The 24153-nt window shown below is 38.3% G+C and overlaps 1 protein-coding gene across 2 annotated transcripts in view; it reads right to left on the reverse strand.

The window, feature by feature from the left end:
• TMEM25 (transmembrane protein 25) overlaps positions 1-22013 on the reverse strand; it is a 45174-nt gene extending 23161 nt beyond the window's left edge. For both annotated transcript variants that reach the window (XM_053691342.1, XM_053691341.1), the window contains exons 1-5: positions 21929-22013; positions 16261-16345; positions 15941-16171; positions 15608-15847; positions 14628-14756 (exon numbers count right to left, since the gene is read on the reverse strand). In XM_053691342.1, the coding sequence (XP_053547317.1) occupies positions 14628-14756; positions 15608-15847; positions 15941-16171; positions 16261-16309 (649 nt within the window). In that variant the 5' untranslated portion in view covers positions 16310-16345; positions 21929-22013. The remainder of the gene's footprint in view (positions 1-14627; positions 14757-15607; positions 15848-15940; positions 16172-16260; positions 16346-21928) is intronic.
• Positions 22014-24153: the final 2140 nt, after the last annotated feature.

The raw sequence follows: 24153 nt of genomic DNA on the forward strand, positions 1-24153 counted from the left end.
ACCTCAAACTTTACGCAAAGATTCTGGCTGGGCGTATCAATAAAATCTTACCCCAAATTGTACACTTGGACCAAGCAGGTTTTGTCCCGGGGAGAGAAGCGAGAGACAACACCATTAGAACATTACAACTAATTGACTACGCTAAATTTAATAAACTAGAAATGGTGGTTGTCTCCGCTGACGCTGAAAAAGCGTTTGATCGCCTAGACTGGAGATTTTTACAAGCAATATTACAGAAAATGGGATTTGGGGATACAATTATAAAAAGAATCTTTAGTTTATATCACAATCCCTCAGCTAAAGTGAAAGCAAATAATATATTATCTGATAAGTTTTTCATCCAGAATGGAACCCGACAGGGATGTCCTTTGTCCCCCCTTTTGTTTGTGTTGAGTATGGAAGTTCTGGCCCACAAAATTAGACAAAACAAGAAAATCTTAGGAATAAAAATAGGCCAAAATAACTATAAACTATCGCTTTATGCCGATGATGTGCTACTCACATTATCTAATCCGTCTGAGTCGATCCCAGAAGTGCTGAGGGAGTTTAGGGAATTTGGGGTTTTCTCCAATTTCCTATTGAACGATCAAAAATCGGAAATTTTAAATATCACCATGCCAAGTAAAGAATATTCTGAATTATTAAAGAAATGCCCTTTCATTCCCCAGAAAAAAGCCATCAGGTATTTGGGGATCCACTTGTCGCCTAGGCCCAGCACCCTATTTGAGAAAAACTACCAAAACTTATACAACGAATTAGCTAAAGACCTAAATAGATGGAGCGATAAATCGATCTCGTGGTGGGGCCGCATACAGGCAGTAAAGATGACCGCATTGCCCAAAGTTCTATATATGCTCCAAACTGTACCAATTGCACTAACTATCCCATTCCGCAATAAACTCCAAAAACTGTTCAATACATATATATGGGGTAAAATTAAACCAAGAATCAATAAGTCCACAATGTATAGGCCTACAAGTAGTGGAGGTCTAGGTCTCCCAAATATCGAATTATATTATAAAGCAAAATGCCTACAAAAAATATTAGATTGGCACCGAAACGCAGACAATAAGGCCTGGGTGACAATGGATTCCCATATTCTGAGGGCCCCTTCTCCCGGGGTGCTGTGCTGGATAGAAAGAAAGAGTCGCCCAACTTGGATTAAAACTTATCCATTGTATCAACATGTATTCGACGTTTGGGATAGCACCATAGCGGGCAAAAATAGTATATCGTACCTTAGGTCCCCAATGTCTCCAGTTTCACCTAATGCAGAACTACATGGAGGCCTAGAACAAAAACTTAGTAAGCAGCTCGACTGGGAAATAGGATACACAACGCCCATACATAAATTTTTAACTAGCGGTAAACTTAAGCCGAGAACAGATCTTGGGGACATAATGGGGGGAGCCTTCTCGAGGTGGTTGAAATATTTGCAACTTCAGCACTTTCTGACCACCTCCCCAGATAAGGAAAAACTTACTAGACAGCCCACTTTGTTCGAACAACAATGTCTCAGTAATCAACCCCTGTGTCACACTTTGATGTGGGCCAAAAAGGCACTGTCACTTGGTGAATTAACCAAATTTCCTAACTATGTGGGTAGATGGCAAAGGGAGTTGGGGAAAGATCTAAATGAACAGGAATGGAAATATATTATACAGAATACCAGAAAATCCTCGACATCTGCTAGAGCCTTAGAATTAAACTTTAAAATCCTGACAAGGTGGTACCTAACCCCGGCGAGAATCAAGACAATATACCCGACAGCCTCTGATATGTGCTGGAGGGGGTGCGGAGGCAGGGGTTCCATGTTACATATCTGGTGGTCCTGTTCCAAGTTGCAACCTTTTTGGCTTAAGATAGGGGAATATATTAAATCTGTCAGTAATCAAAACGATGAGTACCAAATGCAACCCACAACAGCATTACTAAACTTACTCCCAAAATGCAAATGCAAGATACGTAGGAAATTAATACAATTAGCTCTAAATTCTGCTAAATCCCTAATAGCTACTAAATGGAAATCACAAGAAATCCCCACATATGAGGCCTGGGAGGCGTCAATGAGTCATACAATCCAATTAGAGGAATATGGCTACTTTATAAGAAAAGATATGGAAATGTTTAACAATGTAAAGTTCTATTGGGAAACACGAATGCACGCACATTAACTACAATATATAAATTGGGAGCAAATTTATAGCAAATGGGAGAAAAGAGCCCGGTTAGAAATTTTATAGACATTGTATAATTCATTATAATCTTATATCGGGATAGACATGAGAATCTTCAGTGTTCGCATAGATGTGGTGATCGACTTTTGGTTTTATTTTTATTAGTAAGTTGTATAAGTTGTTTGATAACCCTCGGAAACACAATACAGGATGTTAAGCTTTTGTACAGCATAATTTGACATGCCAATATGTACTTACTTTGCTCTGAAATGTATCACGATGTATTGTCATAATTTCTTTCATCCAATAAAAATATATTTAAAAAAAAAAAAAAAAATATACTATCCCTTCACCATAGGATATCTCGCAACACATTTCCAAATAATACTGTTTCTGTTATTAGCTCCTATAAGGCTTAGACATTATGGAAATATTTCCAGACCTGCTACATTATGGTCTTTTGTATATAGAGACAGAGATTAACAGATGTGTTTTAAAGGGGTAGAGTCAGTCATGTGGACATACACAGTCAAAAGTATAGTTTGGGATATTTAGCTATGTCTTAGGAGAATTATAGTGCAAGGATTTTCCCCACAAATGTGCAGCGTGAGAAACCAAGGCATGAATTACAAGTATTAAAAATACAAATATGCTAAAGTATTAAAAGGGAACATCAGTGCTATGCTGTAGATATCTAAGAGCCAATAATGTTTACTTATAAAGGCTTCATAGGATTGGATATATTAGTGCGTTTAAATGTGTTGGCGGGGTTGTAACTTGTAGTATCTTTGGTGTTAAAATGGTTACTGCATCTAAGGTAGATTTGTAAATGCGGTGAGCAGGTGGACACTTTCTATTGCAATAAGCGGCATACAACCTAGCATATCAAAACACTGTTTATACTAGATATTAAAAATAAAAGTATTATTACTTCAGGAGAGTAAGTACTAAAAAAAAAGTGTCAGATATAAAATTATTTTCAAGTTGAGGCCAGTAAGTTAGTATGGGGAGAATCTAAGAACCAGGCATCTGTATAGAGGTTTATCTGAAAGGTAAATTGTTACCCCATTTATCAAATGCATAAAGCGTAGAGAAGCAATATTATTGAGCAAAACCTTATTACATATGAAAGATGCATGTGTTGTGACAGGGAGACCTTAGTTTAGGGAATCTAGTATGGGGAGTTATATGCCAAGTTTATACAGTATGCAGTTGATTTATGCAATTAAGGATCTCTAACAGTTCACAGCAGTGTAAATAAATGTTTAACACAAGCATACATTATCAATAATAGTAGTAGACAAGGAAACCAATTATGACCACAAGTTATTCCTCAATGACCAGAGGATTTCTTAAGGGAGTTTTGAGGCAATAACGCGGCCGTCCGCATATGTCATATGTACAGGGTTGCTGTTCAACCAACACCCTTGGCTACACGGGCCTACCACTGGCCGACAGATGAAGCAGTACCGTACTTTGAACCAGCTTGCTGCAAGTCAGATCTGTTCCATCTTGCAAGTCCATGTGAATCACTAGATGGCACAAGATTTGTGGATGGACGCGAGTCCTGTAGCAAGCTTCCCATGTGTCTCTCACACTTGCTACGCCACCACCGAAACAGGTAACGGTTACAGCAATCATTTGATACCGCTCGTAGCTTCAGATAGGCAGGGTGAGTTCCCGTTTCCACAAGTAGGTCATTGAGATAGTTCCTCTAGGCCAGGGGTGTCCAAACTTTGCTCTCCAGAGGTTTTGGAACTACATTTCCGATGATGCTCAGCCAGCATTTTATCTAGCTGAGCATCATGGGAAATGTAGTTCCAAAACCTCTGGAGAGCAAAGTTTGGACACCCCTGCTCTAGGCTGTGAAGGCAGGTGTAGATCAGAGGACCTCTCCATATGCCGATGTTGTATATTTGGTAAAAGTCCTTGCTGCTTTGGGGTCTGGTTTGCTTTCTGTGCTGAGCAACCCTTAAGGTACAGTTGTGCTCATAAGTTTACATACCCTGGCAGAATTTATGATTTCTTGGCGATTTTTCAGAGTATATGAATGATAACACAAAAACTTTTCTTTCACTCATGGTTAGTGTTTGGCTGAAGCCATTTATTATCAATCAACTGTGTTTACTCTTTTTAAATCATAATGACAACAGAAACTACCTAAATGACCCTGATCTAAAGTTTACATACCCTGGTGATTTTGGCCTGATAACATGCACACAAGTTGACACAAAAGGGTTTGAATGGCAATTAAAGGTAACCATCCTCACCTGTGATCTGTTTGCTTGTAATTAGTGTGTGTGTATAAAAGGTCAATGAGTTTCTGGACTCCTGACAGACCCTTGCATCTTTCATCCAGTGCTGCACTGATGATTCTGGATTCTGAGTCATGGGGAAAGCAAAATAATTGTCAAAGGATCTACAGGAAAAGGTAGTTGAACTGTATAAAACAGGAAAGGGATATAAAAAGATATCCAGTGAATTGAGAATGCAAATCAGCAGTGTTCAAACTCTAATAAAGAAGTGGAAAATGAGGGGTTCTGTTGAAACCAAACCAAGCTCAGATAGACCAACTAAAATTACAGCCACAACTGCCAGGAAAATTGTTCGGGATGCAAAGACAAACCCACAAATAACTTCATGTGAAATACAGGACATGTGGTGTAGCTGTTTCAAGATGCACAATAAGGAGGCACTTGAAGAAAGATGGGCTGCATGGTCAAGTCGCCAGAAGAAAGCCATTACTACGCAAATGCCACAAAGTATCCCGCTTACAATATGCCAAACAGCACAGAGACAAGCCTCAAACCTTCTGGCACAAAGTAATTTGGAGTGATGAGACCAAAATTGAGCTTTTTGGCCACAACCATAGATTGCTGATGTTTTGGGGATGTGTGAGCTACAAGGGCACAGGAAATTTGGTCAGAATTGATAGCAAGATGAATGCAGTATGTGATCAAACAGAACGCCTCATTTTCCACTTCTTGATTAGAGTTTGAACACTGCCAATTTGCATTCTCAATTCCTTGGATATCTTTTTATATCCCTTTCCTGTTTTATACATATCAACTACCTTTTTCCCACAGATCCTTTGACAATTCTTTTTCTTTCCCCATGACTCAGAATCCAGAAACGTCAGTGCAGCACTGGATGAAAGATGCAAGGGTCTTCAGGAGTCCAGAAACTCATTGACCTTTTATACACACACACTAATTACAAGCAAACAGATCACAGGTGAGGATGGTTACCTTTTTTTTTTTTTAAATATTTATTTATGGACCAACATGAGTACAAAACACAAAATCCGCCACGCAGGGCTTAGTGTGATAACCTATTACAAAAGGAATTGATGCCTTTATCTTAACTAAATAATAATAATAGTACATATCTTTTGTTAATAACTTAATACATATTATACTCAATGAAGGTATTTTCTATTTATTTTATGCATTTAATTAGGAAGAGAAAAGGAAAAAAAGAAAAAACAACTATATTCATTCAATTGGTAAACAGTTTGGTTCAGAGTCAATTTCATATTTCTCAATTAACTTATCAAGGAAAGGGAGATATGTATAACTATAATATTGGGGGAGAGGGAGGGGAGAGGGAGGGCAGGAGGAGGGAAAAAAAAAAAAAAAAAAAGAAGAGAAAAAAAAACCCCAGGGGGGATTTTGAGTGTTACCATCGATCTAGTAACACTACTTCAGAGTGCCTAAAAGGGTAAATTAATTGATCTATTTCTTCTGGTGGAAAAATCTTAATAAATGTCGACCACTTTTTGAAAAAGAGCATTATCTCTCTTTCAGATGTTAGAGTTGTGTCCATTTGCTCGATGATACATTGTTTTTTCATATAATTTTTAATTTCCAAAATACTAGGTATCTTGGGGGTACGCCACTTCTTAAGAATTAAGTTTCTTGTTACCAAAATAGTCATATTTCTAGCCTTCATATGTTCAATAACCATGGGTGATTCTTTGAGAAAGACAACTTCCGCCAGAGAGATAGAGAGAGGATATATCTTCAATGTTTTTTTGAGCCAAAATTCTACTCTTTGCCATAGCTGTCTTATCTTCGGGCATGCCCATAACATGTGGACAATATCAGCTGCTGGATACGCACACTTTGGACATATATTGAATTCATGGTTATGCCATTTATGTCCCTTTGATGGAGTATAATAAGATCTATACAAGAGTTTAATATGTGATTCTCGCCAACTTGCGGATAAGGTAGTTTGGGCCGTTATAGATATAGATTTTTCTACCTGTTCTATCTCCAGATTTAATTGTGGATATATGAGATTCCATCTCTGCGTTATCTGACTTAAGTTAGAGTTTCCATGTGAGCTAGTTACTAATTCATACCAAATTGAAACAGAGGTTAAATCATTTTTTGCAAGAATAGGCCAGCTATCTAATTTCCCCCATGTCCATACCCATCCGAATTTCTCAGTAAGAGAGAAGAGGTAGTGTCTCGCCTGCAAGTAAGCAAAAAAGTCCTTATTATTCAATTGGAACTCTTGTTTTAATCTATCAAATGACTTTACTGATAAGGTATCTTGATCTATGAATTGCGTCATAAAGGTTAGACCTTTCTCCTGCCAGGTCTGAAATAATCGAGATTGTGTTCCTTGTTGAAATTCTTGGTTGCCACATAGACATTGAAATTTTGGAATAGACAGATCAATGTTTACTTTTTGTCCAAATTTTTTCCAAGCTTGTATTATTACATATATCGAGTTAAAAGACTTCACCTTCTTTGGGATTAATTGTATTGGGCAATGAATTAATGCTATGGGATTATAGGGATATAGGATATTTTTTTCAAGTTTATTGTTAGTAAAATAGTCTTTGTTCTCAATCCAGTCTATCACTATGCGTGCGAGAAAGACTAAACTGTATTTGCTAAGATCAGGCAGGGCGAGTCCCCCATATTTTTTGGGAAGGTAAAGTTTGTCTAGAGAAATACGGGGTCTCTTGCATTTACAAATAAAGTATCTTAGAGCTCTGTTCAGTTTTTTCCAATCCTTCACTTTTAAAATAACCGGAACGTTCTGTAGGGGGAAAATGATTTTTGGAAGTAGAACCATCTTAAATAGAGCGATACGTCCTGATAGGGATAATGGTAGATTTTGCCAACTATTCAATTACTCTACTATCTTTGATAATATGGGAGGAATGTTAAGATCATACCACTCTTTTGGATCAGCTGATATATTAATTCCTAGATATCTAAAGTGGGAGATTACCTCCTTAAAGGGTATCAACTGCGGGGAAGCCTGGGTGAGGATGGTTACCTTTAATAGCCATTCAAATCTTTTTATGTCAACTTGTGTGCATGTTATCAGGCCAAAATCACCAGGGTATGTAAACTTTTGATCAGGGTCATTTGGGTAGTTTCTGTTGTCATTATGACTTAAAAAGAGTTTGGCAGCACTCCACAATATGTGCATTTAAAAACATATGCTTTTATTAGATGTGCTTAATCAAAATTTCTTGCTGATTTATCACTAGGGAAACTGACCAAAGCCCTTTGGTTTAAAGCACTCCACCCAGCTCAGGTGTGTTCCAGACACAGATATTTAACTGTGTGCATATAAAGCCAGGAAACCTCATCCCATGTAGTCTGGATGAGAGATATAGTATTGTAATGTTGGAATTTCATTTTGGTATATTGGAATTGTATTGGCTAATTTCATAGTGTTAGGAAATATTAAGAAGGCAATTTTTTGCAGCATTGAGAAATAAGTTTGAAGTATGTTAAATAATATGTAGCCAGAAAGCCTCATCCCATGCAGTCTGGATGAGAGATTGGAAATTCTATTTTGATATATTAGAATTGTATTCTTGAGCTTAGTTTGACTAAATTTCATAGAGTTAGGACCAGTCTAATGTGGGACACCTTGTAAGTGGTGACTGGCTGAGCAGAATATGGCCATATTGTGTGACTAAGATCCCATCTTTATTTAATTTTTTTTTAAAAATTATGAAATATTAAGAATGCAATTTTTTGCAGCATTAAGAAAAAAGGAAAAAAGTTATAATGTGTGAAATTTGTGGTCTCATGTGTTTTGAGGTGCGCCAATACTTGCTTCTAAAATTAAATTCATTTTGGTCACTTTGGCAGCACTCCACAATATGTGCATTTAAAAACATATGCTTTTATTAGATGTGCTTAATCAAAATTTATTGCTGATTTATCACTAGGGAAACTGACCAAAGCCCTTTGGTTTAAAGCACTCCACCCAGCTCAGGGGTGTGTTCCAGACACAGATATTTAAAGGGCCATTATACACTCATTTTTTCTTTGCATAAATGTTTTGTAGATGATCTAATTATAAAGCCCATAAAGTTTTTTTTTTTTTAAAAATGTATAATTTTGCTTATTTTTAAATATCATTGCTCTGATTTTCAGACTCCTAACCAAGCCCCAAAGTTTTATTTGAATACCGTCAGCTACCTTCTCCAGCTTGCTCCTGTTTGTGTAAAGGGTCTTTTCATATGCAAAAGAAGGGGGAGGGGGGAGTGTCTTATTTCCCACTTGCAGTGGGCTTTCCAACTGCCTATTTAACAGAGCTAAACTGAAAGCTTCTAAGTACATTTTTAAACCATTTTATACTGGATTTTTATATCAGTATCTGTGCATCTTATTCTTTATAGTAGTGTCTATTACATGCAGTTATATGAAAATTAGTGCATACTGTCCCTTTAACTGTGTGCATATAAAGCCAGGAAACCTCATCCCATGCAGTCTGGATGAGAGGTATAGTATTGTAATGTTGGAATTTCATTTTGGTATATTGGAATTGTATTGGCTAATTTCATAGTGTTAGGAAATATTAAGAAGGGCATTTTTTGCAGCATTGAGAAATAAGTTTGAAGTATGTGAAATAATATGTGAAATAATATGTAGCCAGGAAGCCTCATCCCATGCAGTCTGGATGAGAGATTGGAAATTCTATTTTGATATATTAGAATTGTATTCTTGAGCTTAGTTTGGCTAAATGTCATAGAGTTAGGACCAGTCTAATGTGGGACACCTTGTAAGTGGTGACTGGCTGAGCAGAATATGGCCATATTGTGTGACTAAGATCCCATCTTTATTTAATTTTTTTTTAAAAATTATGAAATATTAAGAAGGCAATTTTTTGCAGCATTAAGAAAAAAGGAAAAAAGTTATAATGTGTGAAATTTGTGGTCTCATGTGTTTTGAGGTGCGCCAATACTTGCTTCTAAAATTAAATTCATTTTGGTCACTTTGGCAGCACTCCACAATATGTGCATTTAAAAACATATGCTTTTATTAGATGTGCTTAATCAAAATTTATTGCTGATTTATCACTAGGGAAACTGACCAAAGCCCTTTGGTTTAAAGCACTCCACCCAGCTCAGGGGTGTGTTCCAGACACAGATATTTAAAGGGCCATTATACACTCATTTTTTCTTTGCATAAATGTTTTGTAGATGATCTAATTATAAAGCCCATAAAGTTTTTTTTTTTTTAAAAATGTATAATTTTGCTTATTTTTAAATATCATTGCTCTGATTTTCAGACTCCTAACCAAGCCCCAAAGTTTTATTTGAATACCGTCAGCTACCTTCTCCAGCTTGCTCCTGTTTGTGTAAAGGGTCTTTTCATATGCAAAAGAAGGGGGAGGGGGGAGTGTCTTATTTCCCACTTGCAGTGGGCTTTCCAACTGCCTATTTAACAGAGCTAAACTGAAAGCTTCTAAGTACATTTTTAAACCATTTTATACTGGATTTTTATATCAGTATCTGTGCATCTTATTCTTTATAGTAGTGTCTATTACATGCAGTTATATGAAAATTAGTGCATACTGTCCCTTTAACTGTGTGCATATAAAGCCAGGAAACCTCATCCCATGCAGTCTGGATGAGAGGTATAGTATTGTAATGTTGGAATTTCATTTTGGTATATTGGAATTGTATTGGCTAATTTCATAGTGTTAGGAAATATTAAGAAGGGCATTTTTTGCAGCATTGAGAAATAAGTTTGAAGTATGTGAAATAATATGTGAAATAATATGTAGCCAGGAAGCCTCATCCCATGCAGTCTGGATGAGAGATTGGAAATTCTATTTTGATATATTAGAATTGTATTCTTGAGCTTAGTTTGGCTAAATGTCATAGAGTTAGGACCAGTCTAATGTGGGACACCTTGTAAGTGGTGACTGGCTGAGCAGAATATGGCCATATTGTGTGACTAAGATCCCATCTTTATTTAAAAAAATGTAAAAAATTATGAAATATTAAGAAGGCAATTTTTTGCAGCATTAAGAAAAAAGGAAAAAAGTTATAATATGTGAAATAATTTGTGGTCTCATGTGTTTTGAGGTGAGCCAATACCTGCTTCTAAGATTTAAAAAGAGTTAACACAGTTGATTGATAATAAATGGCTTCATCCAAACTGTCAGGATTTCCTAACTTACATCAGTTCTGCTTGCCCTTTAAGTGCAGACCTAACCTCACCAGAGGTTATTTAAAGTTGCCACGCCCCTACCTCCTTGCTTCAGAATTGTTTGGTGCAGGGATTGTATGCAGCAATTCTGTCCTATTGCTCTATTTTTGGATTATAACCGCTACCAGCTTCATCCTAAAACTGGTTTTTGCCTGCAAAGTTGTGAACTCTCTCTGTTCAAGGAGCAAGCTAACCAAAAGGGAATATTTAAAGTCTAGAAGGAACAAAGTATCCTATCCTCATATATACAGACCATAAGAATTTGGAATACCTGCAAACTAACAGAACCCTCGGCAACTCAGATGGAGTCTTTTCCTTTTTAGATTTCATTTCCACATCACGTATAGGCCTGGAAGCAAGAATGGTACAGCAGATGCCCTCTCAAGGAAGGACATAAAACCTGAAACATTTAACCAACCTGCTACTGTTATTCCATCTGACCAGATTATTGCACTGACACCAACCTTTAGTGAAGAATTGAAACAGAGACAATCTGAAGATACCTCTGTTACTAAAGTTCCTCTTGATTTACATGCAGATGGTCTCCTATACCACATCAACAAACTATATATACCTTCTGCCTTACGAACTACCATACTTAAAGAGCATCAAGATTCCCCTATGGCTGGACATCCAGGCATTACAAAGACCATAGAATTGATAAAAAGATCTTATTGGTGGCATTCCCTACCTTTATCTGTAAAGGAATACGATGAAACTTGTTCGATTTGCACCGTTTGTAAAACTGATAAGAGACGTCCTTTTGGCTTACTCTTGTCCCTACAGATCCCAGGAAGACCATGGTTATGCATAGGAATGGATTTAATAGTGGACCTCCCAACTTCCGATAACCATAACACCATCCTAGTCGTCATAGACCTTCTCACCAAAATGGCACACTTCCTACGCTATCACAAGTTGCCCACATCTTCAGAAACCGCCAGCCTATTCCTTAACATTGTGAAATTACATGGCTTACCACAGACCATCATCTCCGACAGGGGAACACAATTTACATCCCTGTTCTGGAAACAGCTATGCAAGAATATGCAAGTAGAACATCGCTACAGCACTTTGTTTCATCCACAGACTAATGGCCAGACCGAGAGGGTGAACCAATGGATAGAGCAGTACCTTAGGTGTTACTGCTCCAACCAACAAAACCAATGGTTCCAAAGCCTCCCATTGGCAGAATTTGCCTACAATAATTCGGAAAATGCCACAACTAGTAAAACACCTTTTTTCTCGAACTATTTATTCCATCCTTCAGTCCAACTAGTCCCACAAAATGACACTACCTGTCCCCAAGTGGATGATACAACCAATTCTTTCCTGGAACTTTTCCAACACCTAAGAGAGAACATAGCCAAAGCCCAAAAGACCCAGAAGCGATACTATGATATGAAAAGACGACCACCTCCCCTATATAGGGTGGGAGATAAGGTTTGGTTATCCACAAAACATATCAAGCTCAAGACACCAAGCAAGAAACTTAGCGTAAACGTCATTGGACCCTATCAGATAACCAAGATAGTGAACGAGAACGCTGTTACTTTGGACCTGCCATCCACTTATCTCCTACACCCCACTTTTCATGTCTCATTACTTAAGCCTTATCGGACATTACTGCAAACAGAGATCAATTCAGCATCAGAGTTACAGTTTGATTCAGAAGTGGACTATGTGGTGGATGCCATCCGGGACTCACGGATCAGAAATGGGCAACTCCAATATTTAATACATTGGAAGGGTTACGGATCTGACGAGGACTCATGGGAACCCTCCACGAATGTCCAAACTCCTCGTCTGGTTTCAATATTCCATAGACGACATCCAGAACGTCCTAGATTTGCAGCTGGTGGGCAGCTGCCCTGAGGTAGGGGGTATGTCAGGATTTCCTAACTTAGATCTGTTCTGCTGTCCCTTTAAGTGCAGACCTAACCTCACCAGAGGTTATTTAAACTTGCCACGCCCCTACCTCCTTGCTTCAGAATTGTATGCAGCAATCCTGTCCTATTGCTCTATTTTTGGATTATAACCACTACGAGCTTCATCCTATAACTGTTTTTTTCCTGCAAAGTTTCCTGCAAAGTTGTGAACTCTCTCTGTTCAAGGAGCAAGCTAGCCAAAAGGGAATATTTGAAGTCTGAACAGATTCCTTTGACAACTAAAAGCTGCAGCAACAGAGTGGAACCGCCCTGACAGGCTCCCTGCTTGTTCAGCAGAGTTCAACCTGTGAATTCACTGAGCTGTCAGGGTATTAGCAGCACGCTCAGTGATTATTAATATTCCTGACAGCCAATGCTCCCACCCACTCTGCAACATATCTCAGAGCACTCCAGTCATTGCAGTAACGGTAACTCTGACAGGCTGGTTCCTTACTCAGCATAGATATACTGAATAAGTCCTGTGAATTCTTCCTAAGCCTGTGTGGTACTGCCTTATCTGACTGGATAACAAAGTATCTTATTAACCTGCCTTTACTAACGTTACTATTGCCAGCTCCATAGTAACCATTGTACTTAAAGGCATACAAACCAAAATTATTATAGGGCTGCAGTTGTGATCCACAACGTTACAGGACTAACGGAACATTACACAATCATATTCTCTGAAAAATCATAAATTCTGCCAGGGTATGTAAACTTATGAGCACAACTGTAAGTAATCTGCTGGGCCATGATAGAGTAGTCCTCCAGCACATGCTCTGCACCACAACAAACCCCACCATCAAGTGAGGAGGGCACTGAAGATCCACATCCAAGAGCTGGGCCGGCTTGAGAGCAAGGGTCGGAATGTGCACCATCCAGCTGCGTGGTGACTGATGTTAGATCCAGCAATGGTGATCATTGAGCTTCAAGCTTTCAAGACTCTTATGAGTCACTTTTGCAAGAAAGAGAACAACAGGCTGGAACAGTACAGCAGGGAAATTAAAGAGCTCTGATCCCTTTTCTTTCAAACTTGTATTCAATATGCTTAAGTCCATTATGCTATTTGTCACAGAGTCACAAACACTGAAGCTCATTTTTTGAGTTTCAGCAGCTCCTCAGAGTAACGTTGTAAGGCAGCAGAAGTTTAACATATCAGCTCCTGTTCCCTGTAGTTCTGCCTCATCAATAATCACATTGTATACATGCCCCTCAGCAACAGACACGATCTATTCAAGTTACCTTACCAATGAACAGAATGTATCCCAATGTCTCCACCCAGCAATAAATACATTGTATACTGCCATCCCCAGCAAGAATACTGTATCTCAACATTCCCACAAATCTACAATACACTGTATCCAACCATCCCCACCAACAAATATACTGTATCACTACACCCCTAGCCAGCAACAAACACAATGAATCCCACTATCCACACCAACAAACACACTGTATCCCAACACCCCTAGCCAGCAACAAACACAATGAATCCCACTATCCACACCAACAAATACACTGTATCCCAACACCCCTAGCCAGCAACAAACACAATGAATCCCACCATCCACACCAACAAATACACTGTATCCCAACACCCTTGGCCGGCAACAAATGCACTGTATCCCAACACCCTTAGCCGGCAACAAATACACTGTATCCCAACACCCTTAGCCTGCAACAAACACACTATATCCCATATTCCACACCAACAAATACACTATATCCCAACATCCCCACCCAGCAACTAATACAGTGTACCACAGCCTCCCTACTTACCACCAACAAATCCCCACCAGCAACACACTATATCCAAGCCTAGTGTCTCAACCAGCAAATACACTGTATCTTCATCATTTAGGCTCTACCCCTTTCATATTCTCCTCTCTAGCTCCTGATATATGCATATTACACTAATAGTGTTATTCTAATTATATACAAAAATGCACCTTCTATCCCTTTTACCTTTAACATTACAACTTATAAAGTGTGTTCCTCAGCCCACTAGCTATATCCCTCAACATTTGTCTTCCTTTACTTACAGTTCCTTGTTCTTCTCCTCATCAGAAGGCAGCAGACTATTATATTAACTAGAAGTATTCCTGCAACCATGCCACATCCCCCAAAGACCAACACCAAGAGAGGGAGTTGCACCTGGGTGGAGAGGAAACCTGCAGGGGGGGGGGAGAAGAGAGAGTGGGGGCAGGAATCAGTTGAAGAGAAAAAAGGGATAACTAATAGATTAAAGAAGAGTAAGAACTTGATGTTCAGTATTACTGCTTAAAGGGACATTAAACACTAAACACTTTTTATAAGAAATGATTGTCTGCCTCCCTCTAGTCATGGGTGTCACCATGTTGAAATCTGATTTTAAATGCATTTCCGTGCTGTCCTGATTGCACATCTCTTTCTGATACCTGCAGTGTAACCTAAGTTCCAAAATGGCGGCACCCATACTTAGAGGGAGGTGCATGAAGTGTTAAGTGTCCCTTTAATATTGATGGGGAGAATAAGGAAGCCCGCACATTAGCTGGTATGAAGAAGGAACAAAGGAACCTGCTCAACAACAGTTGAGACAAACGGATAATGGAAAACATTTACTGTCTGTGAGTAAGAGGCCATACTTAAGCTCACTGTCAATGATGGAGAAAGTTCCCACAATGGTAGTGGTGGAGAAGGCCTAAGGAAGCTCACTCACTGTTAGTAGAGGACAGGGCATACTACATCTCACTCAGTGGCAATGGAGGGGAAGGAATAGAGTTTCCTTAATGACAATGAGGTAAATTATGGCCTCTTATTTACTGCCAGTATAAGGAAGTTCACTAGCTGGCAGTATGGGAGTCAGTGTTCTGGAACTCACAGGCTGACAGTGGGGTAGAGATGATTATGGTGCTTAATGACTGCCAGACGCAAGAATAAATATATAATGACGCTCACTAATTAGTACTTAGTGGTAGAGAGTGAAAGAGAACAAATCTTATTCATTAATAGAAGTGAAGAAGCAATTACAATAGCCACTTACCCATTGCTGTGACAGAAGCATGACTGACTCCACTCTCCTCTGTGCTGACCCTCACCCTCAGACTTCCGTTACCATCCACATTGTGAGTGTCCAGCAAGAGCAGACGAGAGGAGTTGAGTATGAGTCGTTCATCGTGGTCCTGAAGGTTGAGACTACTGTGAGGTTGGGTCCGGACCACCAAAAATAGAAGCATAGATAGCCCAGGGGCTCGGGTGGAAGTGGCTGCAGATTCAGGAGGAACTAGAGAAATAAAGGGAAGTCAGCAGGTGATAGTGTGCACTCCCCACATTGACTGCACACCCTCAGTCACCAACAACCTTATACACCACTCACAGTGCACTCTCAGCAACTCCTCTCCTTTCTGTGATGACTCACTGCAGTTTTCTCCACTCTCTCTAAGTGTGAGCACACTGGAGCTCCCAGGAGCCACTGGTACAAGGTATGGGGGTTCCTTTCCCAACACCCCTTCCTGCTTTACGCCATTCAGATACCATGTAAGGAAGGAGCCACCCCCCTCACAGGAGACGCCAGGTGTCTCTTTGTGCAGGAGAGGCTCCGCGAATCCTGGCACACAAATATGAATACTATTATATGTATAATACTATTATATGTATAATTGCTTTCTCGCTCTAATTTTTTCCAAAGTCACCCACCTGTCTGCAACACTGGGTGGAAGAGCAGCACTGACATACTGAGAAGCATCCTGTCCAAGACTGAGGGATCACAGCCCTCTCATTTCTGAGAATGAAAAAACAAGAGAGGTTAAAAAATGTTTTTTTTTTAAAAATGCCCCTGGTGGGTGCAGACTTTCCCAACAATCAACAATGTCATGTTTTATGGGGGAAAAAGGTCAGTCCAACTCGGATCCAAGTAACCAAGGACAATGTTATGTTAAAAGTTGAATCCCTTAAAGGGTTAATGATACTCAAACATTTTCTTTGATCCATTAAAAATGTATTACAGTGCTTTTTAATGTTCCTATGTTAAATAAACTAACTTTGTCTGTGGGAGTTGTCTTTCTTAGCCAGTGAGTAGTAGATACCTAGGTATTAGGTGCAGTTTCTGCAAATTTCACTTTAAATTAAAACATTTTTTTTATTAAAAGGAAATGAAAGTCAAAATAAAAGATTCAGATAGAACATTCAATTAAAAAAATACCAGATTACTTCTATTAGCACATTTACTTTGATTTTTTGTATCCTTTGTTGAAGGTCATTATCTAGATATGCTTTTGTTCATGCATGTGTCTACAGCACTATAACGCAGCAGAGTTATACATGGTTACAAACACTACTGTCATTTACTGTTTAAAAATGTATAACACTGTTGAAAACATTGTTGCAAATACTGCTTTCATATAGTGTCCAAGAACATACCTAGATATGCTCTTAAAAAAATACCAAGAATCTGAATTATGAAAATGTATTTTTGACTTTTATTGTTACATACCAGACAAGCAAGCTTGTGAGAAGTACATGAAACTTTTAAAGAATGATTATTTGCTAGTAGGTGAAAATGGCCGCCAAGCTCCGCCCACAGCTTTCTTCTTGCCCAGTGAGCTGTTTTCTTGTGGAACAGTTTAGCAGAATATTTTCAGTTAGCACATGCACAAATCAGCATGCACGAGTAGTAAACCGTATTTAATAGTTGATCGAGATTGGAGAAACTTTAAATACCAAAATATACACTCAATAGGTAGACGGAGCTTGGCGGGTATTTTCGGCTCCTAACAAATGATGAATATTTAAATGTTTCATGTACTTCTTACAAGTTTTTAGATGTGGGACCAGTTGCAGGATGCTTCTCTGGTATGAATCATTGAGTAATTAAGATTATTTATTGGGTCTAGACTGTCCCTTTAAGTTAAAGAGACAGTCTACTCAAAAAAGATAAATAACACCTTTACTACCCATTACTCAGCTTTGCACAACCAATATTGTTATATTAATATACTTTATAACCTTTAAACCTCTAAATTTCTTCCCATTTCTAATCCACTACAGGCCGCCTCTTATCACAATGCTAGTTCATGTATGCTATATAGATTACATCGTGCTCACTCTTATGGAGCTATTAATGAGTCAGCACTAATTGACTACAATGCAGGGGGCCATCTGCAGAAGCTTAGAGAAAAGGTAATCACAAAGGTAAAAAGTATATTAATATATATAATGATATTGGTTATGCAAAACTGGGGAATGGTTGATAAAGAGATTATCTATCTTTCCAAACAACAAACATTTTGGAGTAGACTGTCCCTTTAATGTAATCTCAACTCTCACATAAGTCTCACTCACTGCAGAGTAATGTGTATATATACACTCATTTTATAGTGTGTAGGCTATTGTGATCTATATTGCACTCAAAAGTCCAATCACAGAAGGTTGCACCATCTGATTCGTTGCAGTCCTACCAGTTTATTTATTATTATAAGATGTGTGTGTATTGCATCATCTGGATGACACTCAATGCAAAGTATATAAAGCACATATATAACCTCATGAGCTCCCTAATATAACTAACTGGAACTTGTGTGGGTTATGTGACCTCCTTGTGAGTACCACATACTACACGATTCGGACAAATGTAAAATAATACATTTGTATTATTCATTGTATGCGTATGAAAACAATAAATTAACTGTCCCTTAAATGAAATATAAAATGTATTTAACAACAGTTAAACCTTCCCCAAAAGGTGGAAAAGGCTTTAATAAGTTCTAATTTACAGTATTCAATAAAAATGTAGCAATGTGTTTTTCCAATTGATGTTGTTTTGTACTGCTGCTGGATTGTAGCAGTAGCACTAGCACTATTTTTACTTTATTTTAAATGTAATCTGCATGTTGCTCCTATGCTACCCTGAAGACCCTCCACACATGAAATAGCAGGTGAACTATTATACAATTAACAAATAACCTTTTGAGTCAATACTGGACATAACCCAACATTTTTTTTCGTGATGAACAATTGTCAGATTTGTTTTATGTCTAAGCAACCCTTTTAATATATGTAACCTCCTCCTGCACTAATATGAATCCTTCTACACTGAATTATATATTTGTGCTAATATTAGCCCTGCACTCACACGAGTCAGACTTACTTATGATACAGGCAGTGATCTCTTGCAGTTGCTTTAACCCCACTAATTATAAGGATTGTGTGTGTGTAACAACACCCCCTGACTTGATTAAATTTACTGTAGAATATGGGTATTAAGGCGGCTCCTGCACTGACCTGAATCTCACTCATTGTAAGATCTGTGGTAATATGACTGCAATTACCAATCTAATACACACTATCTGCAGTATGTATGTGTTTGTTGTTAGGGCAGCATTCACTGCAGGATTTATATGTATGTAACCCCTGCACTCACTTGATACCCATTCACTGCAAGTTGTGCCTCTCTGCACTAAATCCAGTATATATTTGTGTTAATGTGCCTCTCTGCACTAAATCCAGTATATATTTGTGTTAATGTGCCTCTCTGCACTAAATCCAGTATATATTTGTGTTAATGTGCCTCTCTGCACTAAATCCAGTATATATTTGTGTTAATGTGCCTCTCTGCACTAAATCCAGTATATATTTGTGTTAATGTGCCTCTCTGCACTAAATCCAGTATATATTTGTGTTAATGTGCCTCTCTGCACTAAATAAAGTATATATTTGTGTTAATGTGCCTCTCTGCACTAAATCCAGTATATATTTGTGTTAATGTGCCTCTCTGCACTAAATCCAGTATATATTTGTGTTAATGTGCCTCTCTGCACTAAATCCAGTATATATTTGTGTTAATGTGCCTCTCTGCACTAAATCCAGTATATATTTGTGTTAATGTGCCTCTCTGCACTAAATCCAGTATATATTTGTGTTAATGTGCCTCTCTGCACTAAATAAAGTATATATTTGTGTTAATGTGCCTCTCTGCACTAAATCCAGTATATATTTGTGTTAATGTGCCTCTCTGCACTAAATCCAGTATATATTTGTGTTAATCTGCCTCCCTGCACTAAATCCAGTATATATTTGTGTTAATGTGCCTCCCTGCACTAAATCCAGTATATATTTGTGTTAATGTGCCTCTCTGCACTAAATCCAGTATATATTTGTGTTAATGTGCCTCTCTGCACTAAATCCAGTATATATTTGTGTTAATGTGCCTCTCTGCACTAAATCCAGTATATATTTGTGTTAATGTGCCTCTCTGTACTAAATAAAGTATATATTTGTGTTAATGTGCCTCTCTGCACTAAATCCAGTATATATTTGTGTTAATGTGCCTCTCTGCACTAAATCCAGTATATATTTGTGTTAATGTGCCTCTCTGTACTAAATAAAGTATATATTTGTGTTAATGTGCCTCTCTGCACTAAATCCAGTATATATTTGTGTTAATGTGCCTCTCTGCACTAAATCCAGTATATATTTGTGTTAATGTGCCTCTCTGCACTAAATCCAGTATATATTTGTGTTAATGTGCCTCTCTGCACTAAATCCAGTATATATTTGTGTTAATGTGCCTCTCTGCACTAAATCCAGTATATATTTGTGTTAATGTGCCTCTCTGCACTAAATCCAGTATATATTTGTGTTAATGTGCCTCTCTGCACTAAATCCAGTATATATTTGTGTTAATGTGCCTCTCTGCACTAAATCCAGTATATATTTGTGTTAATGTGCCCCTCTGCACTAAATCCAGTATATATTTGTGTTAATGTGCCTCTCTGCACTAAATCCAGTATATATTTGTGTTAATGTGCCTCTCTGCACTAAATCCAGTATATATTTGTGTTAATGTGCCTCTCTGCACTAAATCCAGTATATATTTGTGTTAATGTGCCTCTCTGCACTAAATCCAGTATATATTTGTGTTAATGTGCCTCTCTGCACTAAATCCAGTATATATTTGTGTTAATGTGCCTCTCTGCACTAAATCCAGTATATATTTGTGTTAATGTGCCTCTCTGCACTAAATAAAGTATATATTTGTGTTAATGTGCCTCTCTGCACTAAATCCAGTATATATTTGTGTTAATGTGCCTCTCTGCACTAAATCCAGTATATATTTGTGTTAATGTGCCTCTCTGCACTAAATCCAGTATATATTTGTGTTAATGTGCCTCTCTGCACTAAATCCAGTATATATTTGTGTTAATGTGCCTCTCTGCACTAAATCCAGTATATATTTGTGTTAATCTGCCTCCCTGCACTAAATACAGTATATATTTGTGTTAATGTGCCTCTCTGCACTAAATCCAGTATATATTTGTGTTAATGTGCCCCTCTGCACTAAATCCAGTATATATTTGTGTTAATGTGCCTCTCTGCACTAAATCCAGTATATATTTGTGTTAATGTGCCTCTCTGCACTAAATCCAGTATATATTTGTGTTAATCTGCCTCCCTGCACTAAATCCAGTATATATTTGTGTTAATGTGCCTCTCTGCACTAAATCCAGTATATATTTGTGTTAATGTGCCTCTCTGCACTAAATCCAGTATATATTTGTGTTAATGTGCCCCTCTGCACTAAATCCAGTATATATTTGTGTTAATGTGCCCCTCTGCACTAAATCCAGTATATATTTGTGTTAATGTGCCTCTCTGCACTAAATAAAGTATATATTTGTGTTAATGTGCCTCTCTGCACTAAATCCAGTATATATTTGTGTTAATGTGCCTCTCTGCACTAAATCCAGTATATATTTGTGTTAATGTGCCTCTCTGCACTAAATCCAGTATATATTTGTGTTAATCTGCCTCCCTGCACTAAATCCAGTATATATTTGTGTTAATGTGCCTCTCTGCACTAAATCCAGTATATATTTGTGTTAATGTGCCTCTCTGCACTAAATCCAGTATATATTTGTGTTAATGTGCCCCTCTGCACTAAATCCAGTATATATTTGTGTTAATGTGCCCCTCTGCACTAAATCCAGTATATATTTGTGTTAATGTGCCTCTCTGCACTAAATCCAGTATATATTTGTGTTAATGTGCCTCTCTGCACTAAATCCAGTATATATTTGTGTTAATGTGCCCCTCTGCACTAAATCCAGTATATATTTGTGTTAATGTGCCTCTCTGCACTCAGTTATGTCCCACTAGCTGCAGCAAATATTTGTATTAATCTAACACCCTGCTTCATTTATTTTAGCCCCACTTCATGCAGTGCATTTATTTGTTAGTCTAACACAGTTGATTATATATTAATGTGACCTTCTGTGTTTACTACACTCACTACAAGGTGTATAATGTGACCCCTTGCATTTACCTGAGTGCCACTCAATGCAGGGGTGAGTGTGAGACTACCACTTACCCCATAGATGCACCTGCATCATCTGCAACTACTCAGGTCTGATCAGTCTCTGCAGTAGTCTGCAGGTGACTTGCAGCCAGCAGTCATGATCAATCAATCGCAACCCATTGCTTGCCAGCTGGGGGAGCAAGTGCACAGTGAATGCCGTTATGGTGCATAGGAAAATAAAGAAAAGAGAAGTAGGTGGCAGATCATAGGGAGCTTATGCTTTCTGTGTACAATATCCGCAAATATCAATGTAACTGCTGCTTGGCACAATAAATTAATATTGAAAAGCTCAATAAAACATGTAAAAAGCAAACAGGATGGTAGCAACATCGCATCTATTTAATGATAAGGTTTGTAAATTAGACCAATATTTCAAACTATGCTGCATCTCACTATACTAATGCTCATTTGAAATTCAGGAAAGCAGTTTGAATGGGTAGCTATAGAGGGACAGTTTTACCCTATTTTCTTTTCTCCCCTTCGATTTGTTTCTAATGATCTATTTTACCTGCTGGAATGTATTAAATTGTTTACAAATAGCTCCTTTGCATTTATATCAGCATTTTAAATAGCTGTTTTTGCCTGTTGTAGCCCTACATATACTGAAAGTTTTATATTGACAAGCTATGTAAACACAGCCAGCAGAAGAAATTACACTCCCATTGGGGAGGGGGAGAGATAAAGTTCTAAAATGTTCCATTTTAATAGTTCTTGCTAAGTATTGTATAGAGACAGAGATAAGAAAGGGAAGCATTTGAGTGATAAGATAAGGAAGTCTGATCTCTCGGCAAGCTTAGCCTATTTTGATGGGTTTGTGGTTTAAAAAAAAAAAATCCAGCTATTTAATTTACGAAAAGAAACACAAAGGAGCAATTTCTCTTACATTTTATACTCTGCAGCTGGTATAACAAGTCATTGGGAACACATATAGGGGGAACCAATTTTATAGTATACTGTCCCTTAATAAGCAGCTTATCATGAGATGGGCTGAGCAAATAACTACAATAAGGCTACAGTCTAATCAAACATTATGTCAATAATATGTTCAGCTTTGTCTAAATAGAGATTGTAAACTTGTCACTCATTTCTATATTTTTCTCAATTTCTAAATGTAAAAAAAAAAATTATGTATATGTGCGTGAGGCTGTGTGTGTGGTGTGCATGTGTAGTGTGTGTGTATGCAATGTGTGTGTGCAGCTCTGTGTGTGTGGTGTGCATGTGTAGTGTGTATGCAATGTGCATGCGTAGTGTGTGTGTGGTGTGCATGTGTAGTGTGTGTGTATGCAATGTGTGTGTGCAGCTCTGTGTGTGTGGTGTGCATGTGTAGTGTGTGTGCAGCTCTGTGTGTGTGGTGTGCATGTGTAGTGTGTATGCAATGTGCATGCGTAGTGTGTGTGTGGTGTGCATGTGTAGTGTGTATGCAATGTGCATGTGTAGTGTGTGTGTGGTGTGCATGTGTAGTGTGTATGCAATGTGCATGTGTAGTGTGTGTGCAGCTCTGTGTGTGTGGTGTGCATGTGTAGTGTGTGTGCAGCTCTGTGTGTGTAATGTGCATGTGTAGTGTGTGTGCACCCGTGTGTGTGTGTGATGTGCATGTGTAGTGTGTATGCAGCCGTGTGTGTGTGATGTGCATGTGTAGTGTGTATGCAATGTGCATGTGTAGTGTGTGTGCAGCTCTGTATGTGTAGTGTGTGTGCAGCCGTGTGTGTGTGATGTGAATGTGTAGCGCGTGTGTGCGAGCGTTAGTGTCTTTGTGTGTGTGTGTGAGAGAGTGTATGCATGTGTGAGAGAGTATATGTGCGTGTGTGCGAGCATTAGTGTCTGTGTGTGTGTGAGAGAGTGTATGCATGTGTGAGAGAGTATATGTGCGTGTGTGCGAGCATTAGTGTCTTTGTGTGTGTGTGTTTGTAAGAGAGAATATATGTGTGTGTGAGAGAGAGTATATGTGCGTGTGTGCGAGCGTTAGTGTCTTTGTGTGTGAGAATGTATGTGTGTGTGTGTGAGTGTATGTGTGTGTGTGTGAGAGTATATGTGCGTGTGTGCAAGCGTTAGTGTCTTTGTGTGTGAGTGAGAGAGAGTATATGTGCGTGTGTACGAGCGTTAGTGTCTTTGTGTGTGTTTGTGAGAGAGAGTATGTGTGTGTGAGAGAGAGTATATGTGTGTGTGAGAATGTGTGTGTGTGAGAGAGAGTATATGTGCGTGTGTATGAGCGTTAGTGTCTTTGTGTGTGTATGTGA

This window comes from Bombina bombina, chromosome 8 (assembly GCF_027579735.1).
Source record: "Bombina bombina isolate aBomBom1 chromosome 8, aBomBom1.pri, whole genome shotgun sequence".
Lineage (NCBI taxonomy): Eukaryota > Metazoa > Chordata > Amphibia > Anura > Bombinatoridae > Bombina > Bombina bombina.